We start from the raw sequence: 17,494 nt of genomic DNA, 5'->3' as shown, positions 1-17,494 counted from the left end.
ATACAATTTTTTTCAAAAAACACTCTTAAACTAAATACAAGAAGAGTGCATTTCATTGTATACAAAATAACATCCATAAAAATATTAACAAATATAAAACCACATTTGCTCCTGGCTAGTCCCTACAGGCTTATTTGTTATAGTCAAGGACTTTCCGAAAGGTAAAATTTGGCTTGGACTGAGAAAGTAAGAAACACTGATGAAGACAACGCCATAGTGAAAATGAAACTTTCATAGGCACAAAGGAATTCGAATGACCCCTTCTTGGAGGTAGTACTGCTTTGTTACACACTGAGAAACTTTGTTCTTTTATCACTGACTTTCAGAAATTTACTGTTTGAAATTACAGAAATTAAGAATGAAACACCCCCCTTTTGACAGAGTAGTCTCTCCACAGTGAGATCTTATATGTGATATGAGGTGTGATGAACAAGGAAAGGCTTTCTCACACTCCTGACATTCCTAAGTCCTCCACGATGAGTTTTTATATGTCTTCTGAAGGACGAGAAATCACGAAGGCCTTCCCACATTCCTTACATTGATATGGCCTCTCTCCAGTATGAACTCTTCTATGTGTCACGAGGTCTGAGGACTGGCTAAAGGCTTTCCCACATTGTTTACATTCATAAGGCTTCTCTCCACTGTGAGTTCTTACATGCTTAGTGAGGAATGACACCTGACTAAAGGCTTTCCCACATTGTGTACGTTTATATGCCTTGTCTCCACTGTGAGTTCTTCTATGATTACTGAGATGTGAGGAACAATTAAAGGCTTTTCCACATTCCTTACATTCGTAAGGCCTTTCTCCACTGTGAATCCTTCTATGTACAGTGAGGTTTGAGGATTGCCTAAAGACTTTCCCACATTCCTTACATTCATAAGGCCTCTCTCCACTGTGAATTCTTATATGTGAAGTGAAGGTAGAAGAATACTTAAATGATTTCCCACATTCCTTACATTCATAAGGCCTGACAGCGCTATGAATTCTCCTATGCAAAGCGATGGCTGAAGAATACCTAAAGGCTTTCCCACATTCCTTACATTGATATGGCCTTTCTCCAGTATGAATCCTTCTATGTGATATGAGGCCTGAGAACTGCCTAAAAGCTTTCCCACATTGCTTACATTCATAAGGCTTCTCTCCACTGTGAGTTGTTATATGTGTAGTGAGGGTTGAGACCCGACTAAAGGCTTTCCCACATTCCTTACATTCATAAGGCCTCTGCCCAGTGTGAGTTCTTATATGGGTAGTGAGGTGTCCTGACTGACTAAAGCCTTTCCCACATTCCTTACATTCATAAGGCCTCTCTCCACTGTGAGTTCGCATATGCTTAGTGAGGTATGAGGGCCATCTAAAGGCTTTCCCACATTCATTACATTCGTAAGGCCTCTCTTCACTGTGAGTTCCTAAATGTGCAGTGAGGGCTGAGGAAAAATTAAAGGCTTTCCTATATTCCCTACATTCATAGGGCTTATCTCTGTTATAGAAAAGGAGGGATAAAGGGTCACTAGAAGAACTTTCTTTACATTCACCCTTGTGACCTCTCACATGTGTCCAAAAGGACGAGAAACTACAGAAATCTTTCCCATACTCATTACATTTATACTGATTGTCACTAGTGAGTGTTGTCACAGGATTCTTAAGAGTTGAGATACAAATGAAATCCTTCCCACATACCTCACACTTATGGGGTTTCTTGCCACTAAGAGGTCTCATAGGAGTGGTACCACCACAGGCTTCTCTACACGCAATAAACTGACAGGCATGGTGGTTATGTGATGAGGGATCCATGATGGCTTTTGCACAGTCAGAGCATTCAAAAGGATTTACTTCTGGAGGATTTCTTTTCTGCACGGTAAGATTTGGAACCCGGCTGAAGGTTTTCCCACACTGATTGCCTTCGTTACTTTCACAGAGGTTTTCTACTGTATGAATTCTGTTAAAAACAGGTAACATGTTGGAAATCAATTATTTCCACTTCATCATTACCAAACAAAGTGAACACGCAGTTTTTGGCTTGACTTCTCTCCTGTTTCATAGCTTAAATCATCTAGCAGAAATACTACCATAATTGTCACTGTTTTTCTAAAATATGAGGCTTTCTGATCATTGTGTGTAAGTGAAATATGTTTCAAATACTCAATGTCTGACACACATTTATGAAAAAGTTGTGAAAATTCCCTGAACACGTAAGTTTACAGCAAAGTTTATACATATACAAATATACATACACATATATATTCATATATGTATGAGTACATATCAGGGCTTCGAACTGGTTCGTATTACTTCAAAAATTGCCAACGTAAATAAGGGCAGTGTTTGCGTTGAATATCTGCTGCCCATCGGATTTAAACCTGTGTTGGAAACACCACAGGGCCCTGAACAAAGATGGCAGGCAATCTCATAGGTTTCAATGCGTGTCGCTCCGCACAGTACTGTGAATAATCCCACCTGCATGGATTCCAAAAAAGTTTCAGGAACCTGCTGCAGAATCCTGAATAGCAGGAGTATGACGAGAAACACACATTCAAAGCAGTGTAGTGGGACACCGTGTTTGTGCAGGGCACCGCCAACTGTTCTCTGCTCAGGTCAAAATCCAACAGGCAATAGGTTTGGAGGCTATGCAATGCGTACACCAACCTTCTTTATGTTTACAATTACTGAACTGTTGTGAAACAGTTGGAAACCTTGGTATACACACATGAACATACGAATGTGTATTTTAAGGTCATCACAACTCAGGATTGTCTCGTGAAGCACCGCTTTCTCTTGTTTGAATGACACTCACCTCAAACGTCTCTCTTGGTTTTTATGATCATCTTTATTACTATGTAATTCAGAGATTTCTCCTAACGTGGACGACCAGATGTTATTTTTTATGTATCGCATCATTATATGTTTCCTGGGTAACTTTTCTCCATCCTTAAGGTTTCCAAAGTCTGACCCAATAATTCAAGTTGAGGTTCGCGATATGAAACAAACAGAAAGAAATTATTAGGGGAAAAAGGACCACTGTTAATAAAGACGTAGCCACATTTCACGGTTTCAGCACTTTACCAATGGTTTAGAAGCAATTTACTAGGACATACTTTTATGAACCTTGAGAGTAATGGTGACATGAATAAGCGTAATTAGAGCTAAGTAGAAAGATATTGGACACAATATACATGTAACATTAAATGAGAAAAAGGATCCGCATGACCGCAGCTGTGAAAGGATCACTAAAGTCAGAAAAGGAAGCTCAGGTTTCCGCGAAGTTGTGTCTCTGGGAAAACAAATGTGTAGAGCTGACATGGTGCTCACGAAGAAACGCTTATCATGAGGAAAGGCAGTGAAGAGTAATGAGGAGTTCCTTGATATTGAGCCAATACTTTGCTCTTCAGGGTCTCTGAAGATAGACAGGTGTGGGTTGATTTGCAGCAAAATAATCATGTCAAACCTGTAATCAACACAGTAATACTCTACGCGGTCCCAAAATACAATACCGTCTGCACCCCAAAGTGACCCCTAAAGCTAATGCTTACATTTACAACACTTAAAGAGCCTCAAGGCTTTTAATCACAAGAGAAGTGAAAGTTAAGTGTAATACATAGTGCTTTTTGTTCACGGAGAAGCCAAGATACGTGAGCTCTATAGACCAAAGGACCATGACTGCTTTATGTAATGATTCATTCTCATTGCTCAGCCCAAATTCTGGAGTAAAGTTAATGAGTAAAAGAGGTTTGCTCACTAAAGGAATAACAGAAAAAAGAAGAAAAAAAAAAGGAATCTGTTCTTACCTACTGAGGCCAGGTTTCTGAAGGTTTCGATCATCACATCTCTGTAGAGTTTTCTCTGAGTAAGATCCAGCAAAGCCCACTCTTCCGGGGTAAAGACCACAGCCACATCCTCAACAACCACTGAGTCCTAAAACATTGACACATTCTGCATCAGCAAGGTACCATGGACTTCAGTGTGTACAAGAATGAAGGGTGAGGCTGACAGTCCTGGGGAACAGAGAATTCTTAGGGATTTGACACAAGGTTCTGTGTACTATCAAGGTCTACTCTACGGTATGGCCATCAGCCTCGTCCCTTCACTAACTACATTCACTTCCTCACTGATTGCTTTCTGTCTCACAGACGCCCAGCACTGAAATTATCTCTCTACAGTTCGACTGCAACCAATTGCACTTGTATTCTCCTCTCTCTTTACCGTCTGGAATGGTTAGAAAACATAGCAGACATTAGAGAAATGCTCTCATTCAGATCTTCACTTCCTTGTGAACAAACAATTACCCCTCCTTCCGTAAGCCCTACCAGAACACACTCAACAAAACATAAAGCACCGGGTGGAGACAGGATGATGTATAGTAACTGGTAAACACTGCAGAAGGGCAGTTTTGCTTTTGTTTCTCACAACCATGAGAGGACCAGGGGCCAATATCAACACACTGGCAACCCAAACACTGAGCTGGTCATATTTTCTTCAACTCTTGGAGATCAGCATGTGGCTGATTCAAGTCAGGAGACTCTCATTCAACAGAGAGCACCAAGGCCCAAACTGGGGATGTCACAGGTCCACAAACACAGTCTAATGTTAGAAGACGACAAGGAGCACAACCTCTGCAGAAACAAGGACAGCACGCCCTTGTGTTTCCTCAGTGACAAAAGGTTACCATTTCCATTTGGAAACCCTGGTGGCATAGTGGTTAAGTGCTACGGCTGCTAACCAAAGGGCCAGCAGTTCAAATCCGCCAGGCACTCCTTGGAAAGTCTATGTGGGCAGTTCTACTCTGTCCTATACGGTCGCTGTGAGTCGGAATCAACTTGATGGCACTTGGTTTGGTTTTTCGTTGGAATGACTGTAAAACATGATAAACGTAATCAGTGTCACCAAACTATACATGTAAACGCTGTTGAATTGACAAACATTTTGTTAGGTATAACTTCTACTACAAAAAAATTAATATTATAAGTAGAGCTGAAACGCAGAGAGTTTACCGGTTAAATTGCCTATGAAGCCTAGGAAATAGACTTACACACCAGCCCTCTAGGGGCTGTGCTTTAGAATTCTCTCACATTTGCAGCCCCTGGAAGGCACCTAAACATGACTACCTGAACCCTGACTACTGGAATCCCCTGGTCTGTAAGAGTGACCTTTCTGAAACAGCAGGAATCCGTTGGGTTTCTCGTGTCAAGAGGAAAGAAAAGGCTGCTAAAAGACGCCTTCAGTGCTAAAACAGAGTAATTTTAGAGAAAGAAGACTCCTCTTCTCAGGGAAATGGTGACGTGAGCAGCCTATGTCATCTCTAATCCATCCTGGTATGATGGGGTCACAACAACTTTGAACCAGAGCCCAAAGCCAAAGGTCTCCTCCACTGCAGTGGGCGAGCTTATATATTTTGAACTCACCAAAAACCCTGATATTTATTATAGAATAATGATGAAATGTTCCATGTACTGAGCAACTGTGATTTTTCTTTCATGACTCTTCTAAGCAGATATTATTTCAGACAGGGCATAGCTGAGTAAAGTTAGAGACGATCATTTAATCACATCCTCAGTGCTTCCCACATGGAACACTGCTGAGCCAGGATCACAATGCAGGTCAATTTCTCTTTGAAGTCTAAATTGCTGACAACTCCATTTCTGTCCATATGCATACAGTTTTCTTGTTATTTTTGCTGTTACCGTCCAATAACACCATAAAAAAAATAAAACAAAAACCCAAACCCACTCGATGATCTGAAGTCCTCGTGGATAATAGGAAGAGGAGACAAAGGTAAACATTCTACTCAATTCATACAACCAGGACATACTTCTCCTGGCAAAGCCCTGTGTCTCAGACAAGACTTCTTCCCTCCAGACCCTTAATTGTGGCTACATTCATTCATTAAAATTGATTCAGGTCCTACTGATACAGAGGCTACTGCACATTGGCAAAGCAGATACAGCAGTGAACAAAACGAACACCCAGATGAACATGGATAGTAAATTCTTTGAGTGGGGACAGTACATTTAAATACATAAACATGTATTTATAACTATCATGTGGCAATATGTTCTATAAAAGAATTCAGGTCTCTGAGAAGAAACCGTTCTAGAAGGAGGAAACAGCCAGAGCACAGGTCAGAAGGTGTGAAGGTGTCTTGGATGTCTTAGGAAGAGCCAAAGGCCCACGTGGCTGGAGCCGAATGCAATGCAGAGGAAAAACCGGATTAGGAATCTGGACGGGTGATTGGGGGTCAGTGGGCTTATCATGTTCGGGGGAACTCGTTGGCAACTGAAAAGAATCTAGCTTTTAATCTTAGTGAAATGCTGAGTAATTTTACAGTTTTGAGCAGTGGAGGAAACTGGTATGATACCTCTCAATCCTTTTAAGACTCAAAGTGCTCCAGTGCCTAGGGGGACTCAAGAACACTGTTCAGAGACATGGGACAAGGATGGCTCTAGAGGGTCGGGGCTCAGCCTCCACAGCCAGAGCTGCTCCGTCTTCAGATTCAGGAGAGAACACTCTGTCATTCAACACAGAACACCAAGAACCCGGGGGTAGGGTGGGGATATTAACACCGTGTGATGCTACCTCTGAGAGTCACATAAGGAAGGTGACACCAGGTATTCAAATCTTCAAATGCCATGTATGTAGGCATGAAGGGCCCAGAGACAGTGGAGCAAGGTATTAGGGTGCCTCCTAGGGCTCAGTTCCTCAGCCTCCTCTGTCACTGTCTTCTTCACTGAAACCACAGTCCCGCAGCACACGGCTGCTTCCCCAACAATTCAGATCCAGCCTCACCCACATAATGCTAAGGATAACCCAGTTCTGCGTAGAACTCACCATTTTCTTCTCCAGCTTCTGGGAGTCTATGGAATGACGTCTCTGACCCCAAGAAGCCACTTCCAGGAAGAGGGACAGGACTGGAAGCAGAGGCCTGGGCAGTCTGGAGGCAGATGAATAATGTTTGGTCCACACGCCAGTGACAGCAATTGAAATCCTTCCCTGTGATTGATGGATGTGCCAGATGGTCGCCTGAGGTCCCCAGCTGCCTGGACTGGACTAGTTCTCCCTGCACCACACCTGAGACCTGAAATAGAAGAAGGATGTAGAGGAAACAGTGTTGAGGAAGCAGCCAGTGACAGGCCTTTGGCCTCCTCCCAGGCTCAGGGCAATGCTCCACCCTGAGGGCCTTTACACTAAAGGCAGAACAGGCTCCAGCCCCCACAGCACACACCTGCATTCTTCAGGAAGCTCCACAGGCCTCTCCTTTCTGCAACAAGATCACACATGGAGGAATTTACCTCTCCCACAGCATGAGGAGCAACCAGGCCTGGCCAGGCTGCCAAACTTGAACCTGATTTCCTCCAGGGACTTAGGGATCGAATGTTCAAGTTGTGGGCTTACCTATGTATCTTTGTTCCTAGTATCAAATCTCAGTGTTATCTGACATTTACATGGATGAATTTTTAAGAAAGAACATACTTTTCATATATTGACAATGAACTCATCATGGTTCATTTATTTTTAAGTTATGTGCTGTAAAAAACCTTTCACTGTGCTTTCCTAAAACTTTTTCATCTTATTTATGACACTAATATCTGATCAGTATTTTTCTGTTCCTTTGGAATTAACTAACATTTCTTTCTGCCCCTTGACTTGTCTCGTATTTTTTCCACCTTCATTTTCAAACCATGAGAACACCACTCACTAAGATTTTGAGAAATCTGGGGGGATTTCTGAACACTTTCTCTTTCTGGTATTAAATAGATCAACAAATAAATCAGAAAATCTTTATGCTTTCACTAAGGACCCGTCTCGTGCCTCACTTCCTATTTCTTTTCTCCCTGCGCCCTTTCCAACTTGAGTCCTATTTCATTTCTTGGTCTCACTGTCAATGAATTCTCCGTTGCAAGATCTTTACACGAGTGGCTCCCCTCTACACGTTATCCTTCTTTTTTTTTATTTTCTGTAATACAGCTCTGTAATTTTAATTCACATCATTATTTCTCGACTAGTATTCCCAGCATAAATCAGGAGCTTGTTCACTATGTGGAAATCTCAAGTCCCATCCCAGAATTTCTCAATCGAAATTTGCATTTCAACCAGATCCGGGGGTTATCCACATTGACACTCAAAGGTGAGAAGCATTCAGTGATGTACAGGAATGAGCAGTCTATGAAGGGATGCCCTTTCATCCATCCACACCTCTATTGTATCACTGGCTATCTTCCTGATTCAGAATCAATCTCCACGTCTAGGCCTCCTCACAGTCTTCCCTAATTTGTTCATAACAACCTCCTGCCTGACATCATTCAATCATCGTTGTCACTTCCAAAATCTATCTGCGGCATAGGAAATGCTCAGTGCCCATCAGTGGCTGTCCATGGGCCTTCCAAAAACCCAGAGTTTTCAGCACGGTTCTAAACGACCTGTTCCAATCCGTCACACAAACCTCACCACTCACTTGTTGTTTTCTCTGCTTTAATCATCTCTGTCTTCCATCAATGAATGGATAATACTGGGTTCTCTGCTGCCTCAGGGATTTACACATTTATTTTTCCCAACTGAAATACTCTTTCCACTCCCACCCATACAAAATGATATCAGCTCTACACAGCACTGCATGTAGCTAAAAAAAAACAATTTTCTGAATCTTCACTGAAATAATTTCCCTTTTCAAGCAGTTGAACCTCACTCTCGGGTTAGGTCTTTTTAATACAGATAACACATATCCTTAGTTTTTCATTCTTTCTTTAAAACTGTCTCCCAAGCTAGACTATAAATCTATGGGCAGACACTCTGTATTTTGTCTTCTTGTTCCTTCTGGCCTGTGACACTGATCATTGAGGACACACACAGATTATTACCTGTTATATATAGTCTTCAGCAGCACTATCCAAGAGTACTTTATGTGAAGATAGACATGTTCTGTTTCTGTACACTCCAATATGGTAGGCACTAGGCCTATGTGCCTATTCACCACAGAATATATGACTAGTGGAATGAAGGAACTCTACTTTTAGTTTTAATTACTTTTAATTGAAATAGCAGCACCTGGCTAGTGGGCATCACAGCTCAAGTAGACTCACCAGACCCTTAAGCAACCAACAGGGCAGAGAGGGCATGAAAGCTGCCATCAGCACAATGCAGAGCTTCACAGTTTTGGGCTTGCTAAAAGTCTGTCACATAGGGAAATGGAACATTGCACTCAGTTTGTTTTTACTTGCATGATGAAGGTTAATGTCAACCTCAATTGGATTTACCTCATTCTGAAAACCTCAATGACATTTAAACATAGAAATGAGTGGGAATAACAGAGGAGACAGGAGGGGCACTTTCTGCAGAGGTGACATTTGAAGTGAGACAAGAATTATAGGAATTATTGAGTTCCTAGAGTTTAAAAGTTTTCCTCTAATCAGCAGAAATACTTGGTGCGAAGGCCCAAAGGCAGGGAAAATGTTGACATGTCTGAAAAAGATTTTTCTAAAAAGATGTCAAGAGCCTATGAAATATGAGGGTGTTCTCAATTTAAGTCAGATGTGGAGGGTCTTGCCAGAGAGGGTAAAATATGTGGATTTTTTCTGGATGTGATTGAGAGTTGGCTTGGTTTACATTGTTGATATCTGCCTCTTGCTGCTGGGTGGAGGCTGTACCTTCCTCTGAAAAGAGAAATAGGAGAAGAAAGTTCAGAGCTGCCTTCCTAAGGGAGCTCCCCTCTCACGGTAGCTTGGACTGTTTCCCTGAATGCAGTGAATGAATGAAGGCTGGTGCAGCTTACCGGCTGGGAAAGCCAGGTGAGAAGTAGATTTGTTCAGGTGAGATTTTGGACATGTTAGGTTTCAGAGCGTTACAGTCCTTAGTGTTCCAGGTGGGCTATGGGAAGGACTTGGTGTCTGAGTCCATTGGTACCCAAGAGCCTGAATCTCATCCTGTGGGGCGTCTTCTGCTGGCCACGAACAATCACACTGTGTCCTCTGAAACAGGCTGCATTCCCACTTCTGAAGCTGCAAGCTAAAGGAGAAGAAGAGCAGAGTGTTGGCATGGATGAGGCCTTTAGCAAATAATTAATGGTTCCTGGCACAGATTGTAACGTCTGACAGCAGACATTTGGTTTCTGTACTAAGGGACAGGACGAGCTCGATGCAGACCACGGGCTGGTAATTACAGTCAACTTCTGGATGAAGAGCTTCTTTTTTTCTGCTTGACTTTCAAGGCTGTGTGAAGACTTCTCCTGAGTGAAGACATCCCTTATTTTAACTGAACCACTGCTTATAGTTGTACACGTTACAGTGAATTCTTTAGATCTTTGTAAACACCCAGGCGTATTTGGAGGAAGCATGTGAACCTGCCTTTTTGGTAACTTTGAAAAACGCCAACATGGAACTTCATGTGGTTTAACCTGTCTTGTTCAAGAAGAAATTAAATGACTACCGTGTGTGTGTTAGAGAGAGAGAGAAAAAGAGGGAAAAGAACCAAATAAAATTAAAAAGCTTTCTTGGCTGAAAAAAAAAAAAAACTGATAATGTCATGGTATCTGAGGAGCATTTCTTAGATTCTCACCTAGGAAAATTCAGTAGTTTTGAATGAAGGCTTGAATTCGACAGGAAGTAATATGACAACAGTCATGTCTCCAAAGGAAAGTCCCATCCAGAATGGGAGTACTTCTAGAATATCTATGTCTAGAGAAGGAAAATAGAAGGCACTACATTATTCAACACTATGTTGAGATTAAGAGTGGTGTTTAATGACTGGTTTTATTGTACGCATTTTTAAAGTTTTTGACTCATACAATATTTTTACAGTTTAAAAAAAAAAGCACGTTTATTTTCTCCACACACTAGCTTTCAACAATGGATTCTGAGCTACAATAGCAAAAAGCTCAAGGAATAAAAGACAAAACAGATCAATTAAGACTCTCAACAAAGGGAAGAGACAATCTACAGAATGGGAGAAAATACACTGAAGTCTGTGAGAGCTGGAATTTGACAGGATTGCCTTCTTTTTCTGGGTCTTGCAATTTTTCTGCCTTTTACACAGCGCAGCCTTGCCATTTTTTGGTCACTTCTTTAATGGAAAATATTTGAGTTTTCCTACTCTGACAGGTTTCCACCTTAGAGGTTCCAGCTTTCACAGGTTTCACTGCATTTGGGAATCATACATGCCATAAGGGTTTAGTATCCAGGACAGAGAAAGACCTCCTAAGTGTCAGCAACAATTGTAAAATTGGGCAAAAAACTGAAGGAGACATTTCACCAAAGATGATAAGCAAATGGTCAATAAACACATGAAAAGATGATGAATGCCCCTGTCATTAGGGAAATGCAAACCCAAACCACAAGACACACCACCTCATCCCTAGGAGGATGGCTACTATCAGAAACAACAAGAGTTGGGGAGAATATGAAGAAATTGCCGGTGGGTTGTAAAATGGTTCAGCCTCTGTGGAAAAGTGTGCCTGTTTTTCAAAATGTTAAACATACAAATAGCCTATGACCCAGAAATTTCCATTTATAGGAGCGCAGATGGTGCAAATGGTTAAGTACCCGCTTGCTAACCAAAAGACTGACGGTATGAATAACAACAAAAAGAGCAGATGTTGAGGCTGCTGATGAACAACCATATACCTCATGGGACGTGGTTTCTTGCTTTGGAGGTTGAGCGTTACGCTTTCATGGGACATCGCAGCTAACTGGCCTAATAACGTGTTGAGTGATTTAACCTCCTAGTTCACTGTGTGGTGCCTGGGGTCTTACAAGCTGCCACCCAAGGCACAAAAGTCGGTCTGTATTCACCTGGAACAACCGAGGAAAAAGTTAAGGCAGGAAAAGGAGGAGGATAAGGAATGTGTGGTAACTGCCTCCATGAACAGCTGCCTCATTGGCCATGAGAGTAGAAGAACAGGAGAGTGCCTGGCTGCCATTACGGAATATCTTCATCGAAACTTCTAGAGCAGAATCCTGATCTAAAGAGGGAAAATGCACAACAGAATTTCAAATTCTTATGGACTCCAGGCTTCCTGGAGCCATGAAGGTTGGATGAACCCCTGAAGCTATTGTCCTGCGATCATCTTTAAACCTTAAACCAAAAATATCCGTTAGAGTCTTCTTAAAATCGAACAATAGTTTAGCTTAAGTAGTAAACAATGAGCCTTGAGCATTCTGCTCTTTAGAAAACTGTCTATGTGGGATCAAACTGACAACAGCAACTCAGAAGAGCTGACAGGAACCCTAGGGAGCACTGAGTTTATGTTAAGGGGAGAACAACTGAGAAAAGTTCAGTGAGAATGGTTGTGTGACTGGAAGAACGTAATCAATGTCAGTAAACGGTACCTGTAGAAAACGTTGAATTGGTGTATGTTTTGCTGTGTATATTCTCCACAACAAAAGTATAAAATTATGTAATTAAAGAAAACAACAGTTGGCAGTTTCCACCCACCCCAGCACCTCTGTGGCAAAGATGCCATCATTTGCTTTCGTTAAAATTACAGGAAAAAAACCCTACGCTACAGCTCTACTCTGTCACGTGGTCTCACCATGAGTCTAAAATTACCTCAATGATACCTAACAAGTAGATACACAAAAGTCTTGAAAGTAGGGATGCAAACAGCTATTTTTACACCAATGTTCAAACACCACTATTCAAAATAGCAAAAAAGTGTAAAAAAAAAAACCCAAATGTCCATCAACAGACGCATGGATTAAAAAAATAGAATATTATTCGGTCACAAAAAGAGATTAAGTTCTTATAAATGTTACGCCATGGATGAACCTTGAAAACACTATGCTAAGTTAAACAAGTCAGAGACAAAAGTATAAATCTTGTACAGTCCCACTTAAGTATCTGTAATAGGCAAGTATATAGAGACCAAATCGTTACTAGGGGGAGCTGGGAGAGAGGACGGGAGTTAATGCTTAAGCGACACTGACTTTCTTCTAATGGTGATGGAAAATCTTGGAAGTTGATAGAGGTGATAGTTACACAACATGGTGAAAGCAATTAACGTTGAATTCTGCATGTAAAAATGGTTGAAAAGGGAAAAAGACTTGTTATATATATTTTAACACACACAGATACCATGAAATGACAGTATTAAGAAGAAAGAAATTTAATTTCTTGGTTAGAATGTATAAGTGAAAGGAGGGAGCTTTAGATGCTGTGAGGATATTGAGAGGAAAACTGGTATTTCTAAGATTTCACACCAACCTTAGGCTGTACTAATCTAAAGAAATAAAATCATATTTCAAGAACTGCAGTGCGTAAAGAATTGGTTTTTTAACGTAATTAGATCTAGATCACCGTGTTAATACGTGAAAAAAAGACTCCTTCCATACCAATATATAAATATATATGTACACACAAAACACGAACTATAATTCATAGCAACTTTAAAAAAGATTAAGCACTGGCACTCTCAATAATTTCTCCAACAGGACACTGAAATACAGACACTTGAAATTTGCTCCATAGGGTTTTCAGCGCTGTGACCTTTCAGGAGCAGATAGACAGGCCTGTCTTTCAAGGCTCATCTGGGTGAGTTCAATCCACCAACCTTTCCGCTAATAATCTGAACCTTTTCAGCTACCCAGGGCCGCCCTACTTCACTCTTTCACTGTGTAAAGTAATTATTATACAAGATAAGGGACCTTTTCAACACTGCAGTGTCGCTGACCCTCTAAGATCTGAAGTATATGGGTTAGTGGCATTACACGGGCCTCCCATCTTCCCTTCATTCCTAATTTTCGCCGCTCTGACTCTAGGAATATGCAGGGTTTGTGCTCCAAGAAGCCGTCGACCTTTTAAGGACTGTGCTTCTTTGGTAGCAGAAACTGTGGTTCTGAAACAGGCTGTCAGCCATACTGAAAACCCCAGTCAACACCCCTCCCCCCTCCCCCCTTTGTCTTGCTAACCACAAGCTTGTTTTGAGCAGGAAGTCGCAGCAGGTACTGGCTGGGTCCATTGACTAGCCCTAGTCATGCCTTGAAGCATGCACAGATTGAGATCACATGCTTCACCTGACCCTCTCCCCACCCCAATATAGGCAGGGGAGGGCTAAAGGCAGAAGACTCCAGGTACCAAACCCAGCCCCTGAGGCCACTGGAAACCAAAAGCTCCCCAGCTCCCCTAGTCAGCCAGCACGTGGCCATAAGGTCACTAGACCCCAGGTGCTCCTCGTATATGCAGACAGTAAACTTGCCACTTTCTGTTACCCTTGCAATCAGTGTCCATCTTATTTCAATTTTTTTTAATAAGACAGGACCAGAACCCGAGTGGTTAGGTTACAGTTCAATTCCCAGTACCCAATCTAGCACAGACTACACACCCAGGGTGTGTGATCTCTATAAATCGTTCGTCGCCTACATTAACACTGTTCAGCAACATCACATTTTATATCGGACCAACTACGACTGGCTGTATGGTTTCTCACACAATCGTGATGAAAATTTCTGCCTTAACGCCCAAGAAATTCCTCGAAAGCTACCTGTATTAAATGTTTTCCTCCTGAAACTGGGATAAACATGCTCCTAAACGTACGTACTATTTCCAAGTCATGTTTGTTGATTGTTCATCAGTCCTAAATACATATACCCATTAAAGGAGGAGGTTATAATCCTCGCCACAATCTTCATTTCCCCAGGACCACTAATAATCAACAAAAGTCCTGCCTGATGAAGCACAGAAAAGAAAGAGGAGCCGTTTCAGGCAGGGAGATTGTGATCACTATGCCCCTTGAAGTAACAACAGATTTGCATTTGAGTTCAGACACTGCCACTGAGTAGATATTTGTCTACGCGCGAGGTATTAAATTTCTCCGAGATTATTAGACTTCTGTAAAACGTTACAAACCGTCGCTCCCTGGCAGTGGTGTTTGGAGGCTCAGAGAAGGTCCCTTAGACGAAGTCCTCGACCCCGTGCCCAGCCCTCCAGAAACAGCTCAGTAAACCTGAAATATACGCAGGGGCCAGCAGTGACTGAGGGCTGAGGAGCAGCTCAAGGTAACCGCGCACCTGTGTCTCCACAACACGTGGGGACGCGCCATTCAGACGGCGGGAGCGACCGAAGACCCCAGGAGGCCCGGGACCCTGCATGTCTCCGCGTTTCCTTAGCAGCACAGGTCTGGGCGGCTCCCACCACCTCACCTGTCCACGCACCGACACACACAGGCCTCCAGGAAGCAGTTGCTGCCACACACCGGAGGAGCCGGACGGACGCCGACCAAGGAGGCACACTTCCGCTTCCGGTGAGCAGGAGAAGCAGCAGGACTCCAACAGGAACACAGAAACTAGTGATTCATCTCATTCATTGGATATATGGGAAAAAGTAAAACAAAATAGCAATGAAAATATTCATGAATTTCTCAAGGAAAGCAGGTGATATGGCCAGGTAGCATTCAAACCAAGGAAGCATTGAGCATTGCATATTTGCAATTTATTTGTCTAACAGAGCACACACGAGTAGGAAAAAAATAAGCATATAAAATCACAGCTGATCTTAGGTACAATCAGGTAGGTTCCAACTCATAGTCACCATACGTACGACAGAACCAAACACTGTCCGGTCCTGCACCATCTTCACAACCATTGCTATTCTTGATCCCATCATTGCAGCCACTGTGTCAATCCACCTCATTTAAGGTCTTCCTCTCTTTCGTCTACTTGAACAAGCATGATGTCCTTCTCCAGGGACTTCTCCCTCCTGATAATGGCCAAAGTACGTCAGACGAATTCTCGCCATCCTCGCTTCTAAGTAGCATTCTGGTTGTACTTCTTCCAAGACAGATTCCTTCGTTTTTCTGGCAGTCCACAGTATATTCAATATTCTTCACCAACACGGCAATTCAAAGGCATCAGTTCCTGAGTCTTCCTTATTCATTTCCAGCTTTTCTATGCACATGAGGTGACTGAAAATACTATTGGTTGGGTCAGGTGCACCTTATTTCTCAAAGTGATATTTCTGCTTTTAACAGTTTAAACTGGTCTTTTACAATAGTTTTGCCCAATTCATCATTTGATTTCTTGACTGCTGCTTCCATGGGTAAAAGTTTCTGTAAAAAATAGCTCTAAGAACCTCAATAGGAGGATGCTCTTTAGTAGCAATTACAGAGGGGCAAATCAATACCATAGACATACCATTTCATTTCCACTTTTTTTTTTTTTTTTCTAGTTAGGATAGCCAAATTAAAAAAATCAGGAAAAAAAAACAAGTTAGGATGTAGGGAAATTGGAAACACCTATTGCTAGTCGGAGTGCAAAATGCTAAAGCCCTCCAGCAAAACTGTACTGGTTCCTCAAAAACTAAAAATAGAACTTCCATGTGACCAAGCAACTCCACTCATACTTACATAACCAAAAGACTTGCAAGCAGAGGCTCAGAGACTTGTACATCCATGTTCATTGCAGCACTGTTCACAATAGCCAAAAAGTAGAAGCAACATAAATGCCCATCTACATTTGAACGGATAAACAAAATGTAGAAGAAACGAACTATCAGTACACATGCTACAATACGGATGGAGCTGGAAGACATTCTGCTGAGTGAAATAAGTCAATCGCAGAAGGACAAATACTGTACGACTTGACTGATGTAAAAATGCAAACCCAAATCCACCGCCATCCAGTCGATTCTGACTCATGGGCAATCCTATAGGACAGAATAGAACCGCCCTATAGGCCTCTAAAGCTGTAATATTTACGGAAGCAGACCGTTACATCTTTCTCCTGTGGAGTGACTGGTGAGTTCAAACCGCCAACCTTTCGATTAGCAGTCGAGTGCTTAACCACTCCGATACCAGGGCTCCGTAAAAAGACAAGAAAAGCAAATGTGTGGAGAAGAAATTTCATTAGTGGTTATTGAGGTGAGAGGGAAAGGAAAACGAGAATGAGATGGGGTTAAAGGTGATAGAAATACCACATTGATTAAGGGCAGTGTTGCATGGCCGATTATTCTAATAACTACCGATAAGTTGGAACCTGTAAAAAGTTGAATTAGCAAAATTTGTGTAATATATTCACAACACTAACAACAACAACAAAAGTTCTTGCTGAGGCTGCTTAAATCTCATGAGATTTGGAGGTTTATGACCATGGATTCATGAGACATCCCAGTTAATTGGCCTAATGACACGTTTGGTGCTTCTGTTCTACCTTCTAGTTTGTTGTGTAGTGCCAGGTGTCTTAAAAGCTTACAAGCTGCCATCCAAGGTACACAGGTGGACTCTGTTCACCTGGAGCAACAGAAGAAGGAGAGTCAAGAATAGGAGGAAGATATGGAATACGTAGCTAATTGGCTCCATGAACAACTGCCTTCTTTGCCATGTGATCAAAAGAACTGGATTGTGCCTGGCTACAATTACTGAACGTTTTGATCAAAGATTTTATAAAAGAATCCTGATGAAAAGGGGGAAAATGCAGGACAGAATTTTTAAAAATTCATGGACTCCAGACTTCCTGGAGCCAGGAACGTTGGATAAACCCCTGAAACTCTTCCCCTGAGATAATCTTTAAACCTTAAACCAGT

The 17,494-nt window shown here is 42.0% G+C and overlaps 2 protein-coding genes across 12 annotated transcripts in view; both read right to left on the bottom strand.

Annotated features, from left to right (window-relative positions):
• LOC126069370 (zinc finger protein 208-like) overlaps window positions 1-17,494 on the bottom strand; it is a 464,532-nt gene that overhangs the window by 215,162 nt on the left and 231,876 nt on the right. The window lies entirely within an intron of this gene.
• On the bottom strand, window positions 485-15,712 carry LOC126069474 (zinc finger protein 345-like). The gene is made up of 7 exons (XM_049872904.1): window positions 15,693-15,712; window positions 15,118-15,240; window positions 9,890-9,991; window positions 6,821-6,923; window positions 3,784-3,910; window positions 2,793-2,943; window positions 485-1,937 (listed from the first exon to the last, which is right to left on the bottom strand). The coding sequence occupies exons 1-7, from the start codon at window positions 15,710-15,712 to the stop codon at window positions 485-487; spliced, it is 2,079 nt and encodes a 692-aa protein (XP_049728861.1).

This window comes from Elephas maximus, chromosome X, assembly GCF_024166365.1.
Source record: "Elephas maximus indicus isolate mEleMax1 chromosome X, mEleMax1 primary haplotype, whole genome shotgun sequence".
Lineage (NCBI taxonomy): Eukaryota > Metazoa > Chordata > Mammalia > Proboscidea > Elephantidae > Elephas > Elephas maximus.
The sequence above is the reverse complement of the archived record's forward strand: the minus strand, read 5'-3'. Positions and strand labels throughout refer to the sequence as shown.

What these genes read in the sequence shown, in the direction of transcription:
- LOC126069474 (XM_049872904.1), bottom strand. Translation starts at nt 15,712, where the DNA reads ATGGCGAGAATTCGTCTGAC. An exon ending in GTGTGTCGGTGCGTGGACAG is followed by an intron (nt 9,992 to 15,117) that starts GTGAGGTGGTGG and finishes CTTCTCCTTTAG; the next exon opens with CTTGCAGCTTCAGAAGTGGG. An exon ending in CAGAAACCTGGCCTCAGTAG is followed by an intron (nt 2,944 to 3,783) that starts GTAAGAACAGAT and finishes TTATTGGGTCAG; the next exon opens with ACTTTGGAAACCTTAAGGAT.